A 9116-nucleotide genomic window follows, 5' to 3' on the forward strand; every position below is an offset into this window, starting at 1 on the left:
AAATAGTCGCAAAACTTTCCTTAAGAAACGCCCAGTTGTGTGGAACAATGGACGTCGAGGTGATACGGAGTTTTGTATTGTGCCTTGACGTGCGATGATGAAACTCAGCTGTAGATAACTCCTCTGAACACTCTCCTATAGCATGGTAACTCCTATCATAAATGCGGTAGAAGATGCAGATAGATCCCACATCTCTTTACCAAGCCAAAGGATCAAGCGGAATAGATATTATAAAGTGACTGCTCTTCGAAGGCTCGAATCGCTTTTCGTTGAAGATATTAAAATTAACAGAAGATGGTATCGTTTTTAATGTTCTGCGTAGGATTTTTCGACTTTTAACTAAAAACTTTCTCGTTAGAGACTGCAAATGCTTCTTTAAAATAACATTTAATAAAAGATTATTCCTTCATTATTATTGAATGGTCTTTTTATTGAACAGCTTTGCGCGCCATTGTGTGGCACAATATTAGAAGATTGTACCTTACACATTTTTGTACCATATTCTTGCAATATTATTATTATAAATAAAACAAATTTAATTACAATAATTATATTATTATAATCTTTATTAGTACAAAATTAACACTAATATTTACACTTGGAGGGGCGAAGACGGGTTTTATTTTTGTGTTTAAATGTACATTCACGTCTTCATGATATCTGATATCACTATGAACTTTAGAAAAAAGATCATTCTTCTGCAGCTCAATCCGAGTCAATCTCTTCTGCAACCTGCTGCCACTTCGCGACCAAGGAAGAGACTGTTTTCTGCTTCATTCCTATCGAGCTCGAGATCTTTACCTGCGAAACAAATATTTTTGATGAGTAACAATTCAGCGGCGTTCCACTCGACGATCTGGCGAACTCCGAACCTTAGACTTCTTCTTAATCTTATCCTCTTTCGGCGTTTTCGAACATTTGTCTCGCTCGCTCCTCTCGTATCTGCTCTCCTCTCTCTTCTCCTTTTTCACTGCATCTTTTTCGCTCTTCTCTCTCCGTTCGGGTGAGTTGGTGCCCGATGACGGATTGGATTTTTCCAATTCGGCCAAATCGTTGTAGAAAGATAAAAGTTCGTCGCCTATTTCCTTCTTAGACTCCTGAAATGAATAAGTTTATTGCAAGTTTTAGTGCAAAATTACTTTAAATCAATGCAAAATTGAAAACATTTTACCGGATTGAAGCTATGTATTATTATAAACTTATAATTATTTAACATACTTTTAAATTACGCGCACAGCTGTAGAAAAAGTTGTATTATCTGTATTTATTTGCCCGGAGTTGATATCGACTAAAAGATGAAGGGGTTTTGCAGAAATTGCTGGCATAATGCATAACTTCAATCCGGTAAAAAGTGTTTTCTTTAAATGTTTTTATTTTATTTATTTAAGTATTCCTACAGCTAATCATCAAACAATATCGTCATACACACATAAACAGAAACATAAAGATAAAAGCTATGTTAATAAAAGACAATACAATCCAAAATTGGTTTTGTATTTAAGGCGTGGCATACGTTGCGGTCACCTAGTCAAGGAGTGTGAAGAAAATTAAGCATATTCAGTAGCTAATATTTAGTGCGCGCGGGAAGAACGTACAAACACATTTGCGAAATTGCGCTGGACTAACAAAATATATATATTTCTTTTATATACATATATATAACAAATTTTAAAAACCAAAATGGCTTTGAATACGTGTCTACTTAAAAGTTTCTTACATTCCAGGAAATAATGTACACCGGCTATGTAGCCCTATACATTTATGTGCACGCAAGCGGCGAACATCTTTTAAAATTCGATTTCCCATATGATCGCGGTACCGTGAAAAAGAAATTAAAATAAATAAAGCCTTAAGATGATTGCAGATGAATAGATAGAAATAGAAGAGGGAAGTACCGGCGGCGGCGGCAGAGGCAAGTGAGCGTCGGTCCCCGGCGGCGGCGGGTCGTGCCAACTCGGCGGCGGCGGCGGAGACACGCGCGACGGCGACGACGTCGATGGTGGCGGAGGCTCTTCCTAAAAAATCATTTAGCTGTGTGTCAAAGATAAACGAAATCGAATCATTTCCTCGTTCACTCTTGCTCTAATGAAATATTTAGTTCTTACAAACAACTTTTTTTAATTATTAAGGAAAAAAATCTGCGTTTACTAAACAAGACGTTATGCGACAGAATTGTCATCTTGAGTATGATATCGATCTCTCAATCGGTCTCAATCGCTCTCTCCCTTTTCTTCGATAAAAACGCTGCTCATCTTCGTGACGTTCCGTGAAAATTTGCCATTTCTCATGTGAAGTCTCAGTAAAATGCTAAATTCTCTCTGACGCTGAGTGTCCATGGGAGGCGGTATCATTTAACATCAGATGAGACTTCTGCCCATTTGTCCCTATCAACTGAAGAATTTCTGATGAAATTGAGAGTCCGATCTACATACCACGGCCGTGTCGGGCGGTGGCGGCGTAGTGCAAATGTCCATGTCGGTGCTCGCGACAGCGGGGTACTCCCACTGCACGAACCCGTCGGCCTCTCGCTTGTAGCTGTATCGCGCCTCCGACCTGCGACAGACGCATGCGTAGAAACACCCGCCGCGACTCGCTACGTTAGCTCCCGGTGCGTTTACAACGCGGATAACAGTTTAAGTTAAAATAAGCTGACTATTTCACTGTTTCACTCGCGGGCCACATGAACAATGGCAGATGGACAAAGTTGATAACGATGTGGAAAGGGTTTCCAGAGAATAAAAAATGAGGTACGAGCTTAAATAATATTGGGGACCAAATGCTCGAGATAGAGGGAGATGGAGCCAGTTGGTTTATACTCTATTAGAGTTCCTTCGAAAACAAAATTATAATCAAAAATTTAACTTAAACTGCCAAGTCCAGATGTTAAACCACGGGGCCTTAAACCATTAAACGTTTAATATAGAAACCTATATTGACAATATCAAAAAATATTCTTAATATACGTTTCTGCAAATTGTCAACAAAATATACCAAACCCATAAATTAAGCTGTAATCGTGCCAATCGGACGAACATACAAACTTCAAACCTCTAAAAGGACACCGCAACACAATCGTAACGTCGTCCAAACATTTCGAAGGAAACGTTAAGACGGCGCACAATCGATTACGGTGTCATTAAAGTATTTTATCTCTAAAAGGCCATCGCCGGAGGTACTTCTGGAAAAGATCAAAGCGCATTATCAAAGAAGTAAAATTAGAAATAACTGAAATCAATTCTTACCAGAGTTCGCGGCCGCCATCTCGGAAACGCCTCTCACGCCGTTCGACGATTCTTCGCTCTTGTTTTGCTTCAACAATTTGTTGTTGCAATTTTTAATCCTTTACAATTAAGTCTGAACGAGTCTGGCCGACATGAAGTGTGTCGTTAATACGGGCCTTAGAAATTTCGAAAAACTTTTACGTCGGGTCGTTTCAAAAAAACTCAATTTGATCAAAATACTTTATTACATTAAATCCAAATCGGATAATTTATCACAGGTGCACTCGAGTCGCGAACTTCTAATTCCCCTTTGCTAATACATTAATAAAATGGCGGCAGATATTAGTGGGACACATTATAAACGTTCGCGCTGATCAAATTATCTACAAACACTATATATAACAACTTTTTTTTTAAAAACAGTGAAATACGAACTCTGAATCTGTATACCAACTCAAATATAAACTCGAATATTACTTAAATTGCCCAAAGAGATTATTTTCATTGCTTAATACATAAAATTAAGAACAGATTAATAACAACAAAGTTCGCGGGCGTAGGAAGAATCCAATAGACTATATCACTGATATATATTTGAGACTAAATTCTTTCGCTTTACTCAAAATAAGTTATGCATAAATCATAGTATAACCGATCGGGTTCTCCCGACGCATCCTACGCGTACGCGTGGAGGTGTACGTAGCTGCGTATGCGTGCGTGTCCGTAAGTGCGTAGATGAGAATAGAGAAGCGCGTACCTCTGGAAGATGCAGAGCCATCCCGCGGGCGCGGCTCGGTGCTCGTGCGAGGTGAGCGCCCGCGCGGCGGCCTCTACCCATCGGCGCCAGTACGTCGCGGTCAGAGCGCCGCATCGGAACGCCGACACCAGCGTCTGAAGCGAACGCACCGTTAGCATTAAGCCTCTCGAAGTACTCCCATGCCTTGTTATATTGCGATCGTAATCAATTGACTTTAAAGTTAAATAAAGCAGAATTATATTTAGAGTATATTGCCAGTTCTTCTCGTACGTTCTACAGCGTTACTCCGGCTTTGATACAAATAAGCCTATTCTACTTCAAAATCCCATTCGAGGCTGTTTATTACCTATGTAGGTTGTATGTACACATAACAACATTATTTAAAGAGAAAAAATTAACCAAATAACCACAAAATAAAAATTAAGATGGTCAACTAAAATGGTTTGATTTGCTTTTCACAAATAAATCAATAGCCTACCTGCATCTGAACCATCATCTCTTGAAGCGGGGTGAGCGAGCTCGGTTGCACCTGACTCAAATACTTCAACTTGGCCTCCACCAGCTCCGCCAAATCGTCTAACGCCTCGTCCTTTTCGTTTAACACTTCTCCCCTCGTAAACAACAAGCCGTTTCCATAGTTGATCGCCTCTTTGGAAGCGCTTCCTTCGTCGGCTTCGTCTTTGCTGAAACCGAGGCCGGTGCGTTCGTTGGAGAACCCTTCGATAAACTGACTATACTTCGTCGTGTACTCGGGTACTTCTATTTTTTGTGCCTTCGGGAGGACCGAGTTAGATATTCTCAGCTTTTTCCTCGGTTCCGTTGTATGTGATAGGTAGATGTTCTCCTTCTTCTCTTCGGGCGGGTCGTTCAGAGACGGAGGTGGATTTGGTTCTTTTGTAATGTTTATTGCGCTGGGAAATAACGCAGGTCCGTCTTCTTTGAGGTCTTCGGGCGGTTGGGGCTTTGGCGAATTGGAAGCACTATTCCTATCGATTATATCAATTTTTGCTATTTTCGGTAACTCCTTCTGTTCAATTTCCTGTAGAAGCTCATCGATATCCAGATCTTTTGTTGATTTCGGTGAACCGATTCTCGAATCTTCTTTTAGGATTTTTTGTAACTCGGACGGTATATCTCCGCCGAGTTTTTCCAATAGTTTTGCTTTGTCTTTTAGCTGTTTTAATAATTCGTTCTCTTCTTCGCTGTCTTCATCGTCAGCTTTTGAGGTGGATTTTGTTTGCTGAAAAATTCAACATTATTTTATTGTTTTGTTGAGGGAAACGTATTTAAATTTAATTTTCATCCAAGTTCAGATTGAAAACTTAGCCATCAAAGTGCACATAACTAACTCAACGTCAATACAAGACTTTTCAACATCGACAAGATTCTGGACGCATTATGTGATTCAAAACATAATGTGGCGAAAATGTATGTCGAAATTGTAAATATAATTGTGATTCCCATTAATGAAGCATCACACTTATATTTCAAGACTTGTGCCAACCTTGAACTGTTAATAAAGTCACTTTTCAGTAAACATTTTTCATCATATGAAAATTTTCCTTTAGATAATGTATGATTCGTTGATCTATCTTTTTTATTTCTTTTTCGTCGATAACTTCCTTATCTGTGAAATATATATATAAATATAATAACCTATCATAACAAATGAGTCGTTCTACTTTATGTTGCATGTACAAGGGTTTAATAAAATCCCAGAGGCTCTTTTAATAAATTTAAGAAATGTATGTTAGTTGATATAAGGGCCTGGGACTGCTGGGCAGGCTACTTCTAATTAATTTGCTTTAAATATTGTAGTATTATTTGATGATTTGCTTTTTTAAAAGAGTACCGAGAGTTTTTTACGCCGGCTTTTTGTCTCGGTCTACACCGTCTTCTTTGCCGATGAGTAGGGATGCCTACAGATTCGAATTTAATGACGTGAAATAAGTGATACCTTGATGATCTTATGTTCCAAAATAACCGTATTTTTTTATTTTATGGAAATTATTATTTTATAACGTACAAGTAAAAAACTAATAAATGAAATATGTATATTATAGAATATAAGACAGACAGGTATCACTTATTCCACGTCTTAAATTTGAATCTGTAGGCATCCCTACTCATCGACAAAGAAGACAGAAAGTGTAGAAAAAAGAAGTTGTGACAGATTTAACAAAATTTCTGAATATTGTTTAATATCCTTGACCTCATGTGCGTTATCATATAAATGTGATAGCCTATGAAACATTATATGTATAGACCTCTTCTAGTTACTTATTACAATAATAAATTTAACTTAACTACTAAAAATCTCTAAAAACACTATAATCTTAAAAAATATGTACCTGTTCACGAACTTCTTTTCTTAATTGAACCTCTGGTGGCTTTGGCTTTTCAACAACTAAACCTGGTGGTAATTCAGGTCCAATAGGTGCTGAATAACTCTGATTTTCTGGCAATGAGGGTCCGAATTCGACTGCCTTGGTTTTCTGTCTCTTAACTACTGGCTTAGCTGGGACCTGTTTAAGTACCGGTTTTGATTCCGGCAATGGTTTCTTTGGACTTTCTAGTTCATCATTGGACTCAGAATCTGAATTATGGTAGGATGTTATCAGTTCTATTTTGTATCTGAAATGGTGATTTATATATTTAAGATAACTATATATAGCGTTATTATATAGTTATTATAATATATTGTGTTATTTTGGTTCTAAAAATAAACCAATACTCACTCATCATCACTATCATTTGATGGTCTCTTCTTAAAATTTTTTTTGTCTTTGAATTTTTCATTGGTTTTACTAGGCTTTGTTGTAATTTTTGGTATTTTATTTGAATTTTGTTTTTCAACTAGTGCTTGTTGGTACAGCTGCCATTCTTCTGCAGATACCTCTGTGTTTCCTGAAGTAGTATATACAATTAAAAATTGAAACAGTTATTTAAATGTATAGAAATTTATTTATTTCAATGTAAGCACAAAACATTCAGTGGCCATCTGAAGGATACTTATATAGGAAGGATTATTAAAAGGGAGTAAATATGTATTTGTTAATCTTAATATTTTTTTGGTGGACCTTGAATGAAAATCATTGTAATAGAATTATAACCAACACATATTGTTGGTATAGTGGCTAGCAGGCAACTTTTATAACATTATGCGTCCATGGAATTTACTTTCTATGTATGTATAACACGAAGCATGGAAGGCTGATTACTTCCTTGTCTTTAAAAAATATAAAATAATCAAAGATGCTAATTTAATATTGTATATGTATGTATTGTATATAATGTAGTGTCATTACAATAATTTTTAAGCTTACACGTAATCTACAAACCTGATGTTGTCAAATGCTGTTGTGCTAATTTAAGCGCTAACAAGTACTCTGGTGGAGCTTCCCAAGTGACTGCATTTGTTTGTTGATTCCAATAGTATGTAAAACCACTGTTTTCATCATAACAGGCAGACCAAGCTAAAAAAAATTAGATTCAATGTTAGTGGAGTCCATACTTAAAGGTAACAATTTTAAAAATACAAAGTTTACAGCTGATTTAGCAAATCTGATCTTCATAATAACTAATGCTTTTGCTATAAATTTTCACTATTAATAGATTATTTAATAAACATGCAGTATTTAGCCAGGATAAATATACAATTATTGCATATTGTATTTATAAATAGCTCAGAATTTATTTAAAATTTAACAATAACATCATATTCCAGATGGTATAAATTGGCTATGAGCCTAGTACACCTAGTGGTATCAGTGTGCAACTATCATCCCCGAGGTAGTTAGTTTTAATCATCAACACCAAAAATTGGATAATGTATCCCAAGCACAGGAGGCTGATCATCTATTTGTCTATTAGATTGACAAATGATCATAAAACAGATTCAGAAATCTGGAGCCTCATACCTAAAAAAGGGGTATAGCAAAACTGATTTTTTTATGTATTTATTAATTGATTTCCTTAAGGTACAATCTTGCTATGTACATTACAATATCTGATAGTTTTAAATTAAAATCATACAATATTAATCAACTTAAAGTAAACTAAACTAATAAAAACTAAAAGTAGACCATAGTAGTACATAGATGAAAAAGTACATAAAAACTAATTGTGACTGACTCATCATAATATCTACTATAAACTTGAATAAAAGCTTACGACAATGTGAAATTGGCGGAGGATGAATGGCAGCAGACGCGTGGTGGTTCGCATAGTTTATGGGCAACGCAGCAGGCGCAGGTGAACAATGGGGTAACTGTTTAACTGGCGAAGCATCCTCCAACTCTTCATCAGAATCACCGTAGCTTACGAGTAAGCCTAATGGATTAGTTTTATTCATATTTATACAGTACGAGGTTGTTATAGTATGCCGAATGTAAAATCACACTACTTGGCAACCACTTTTCAATTCTCCAAATACCAGCCGTTTATATTATCATATTTGTTAGTGTTATTTTAAATTGTGTTAACACTTTGATAATTGAGAGTAAGTTGCAAACGTTTTATTTAATAATTGCAAATTTATAAAAAAACATTTAGAAATTCCACAAATCAAAACACAACCTAAATAATAAGTTAACTGTCATCTTATACTCCACAGTCCACACTCCACAGTTCCACACTCCACAGATTACAGTGATTTATGGTCTGGGGGACTAGTCAAGACAGCTTAACAGTAGTGTATGTAGAAAGTCGAAAACTAAATTTGTATGAAAATGACAACTAGACGTGTCGACAGTTGGTAGCATACTGCTTAGGCCATAAAAAGGCGTGAGTCCGGATACAACGTAGACAGACTATGAGACCAGGCATTAGCGTACAACGTGTGAGATAGCGAATATTATTATACAGTGATAGCGTATTTGGAAGTGTTGTTGTGTCGAAGTATTAATTCATTGAAGATAGCTTATTATTTACCAAAATACACATCCGAATGAATAATTCTTGAATAAACTTACTGAGTCGTGACAAAATAAGCTACTTACCGATGAAAGGTAATGTTTGGTGCTTTTCGTTTACTATAGCTTTTACAATTTACCACGACTTACACTTTAAATACACCTCTTATATATAAACTCTGAAAATATGGGTTTGACTTGGGTTTCACAAATTTATCAGTAAGC

The 9116-nt window shown here is 36.3% G+C and overlaps 1 protein-coding gene across 1 annotated transcript; it reads right to left on the bottom strand.

The window, feature by feature from the left end:
• Window positions 1-539: 539 nt before the first annotated feature.
• LOC111002103 (formin-binding protein 4) lies at window positions 540-8567 on the bottom strand. Its single transcript, XM_022272212.2, has 10 exons — window positions 8152-8567; window positions 7320-7454; window positions 6717-6885; window positions 6330-6612; window positions 4457-5218; window positions 3979-4112; window positions 2433-2553; window positions 1896-2015; window positions 873-1097; window positions 540-801 (listed from the first exon to the last, which is right to left on the bottom strand). The coding sequence occupies exons 1-10, from the start codon at window positions 8330-8332 to the stop codon at window positions 706-708; spliced, it is 2226 nt and encodes a 741-aa protein (XP_022127904.2). The 5' UTR covers window positions 8333-8567; the 3' UTR covers window positions 540-705.
• Between the last annotated feature and the right edge of the window lie 549 nt (window positions 8568-9116).

Source organism: Pieris rapae, chromosome 3 (assembly GCF_905147795.1).
Source record: "Pieris rapae chromosome 3, ilPieRapa1.1, whole genome shotgun sequence".
Lineage (NCBI taxonomy): Eukaryota > Metazoa > Arthropoda > Insecta > Lepidoptera > Pieridae > Pieris > Pieris rapae.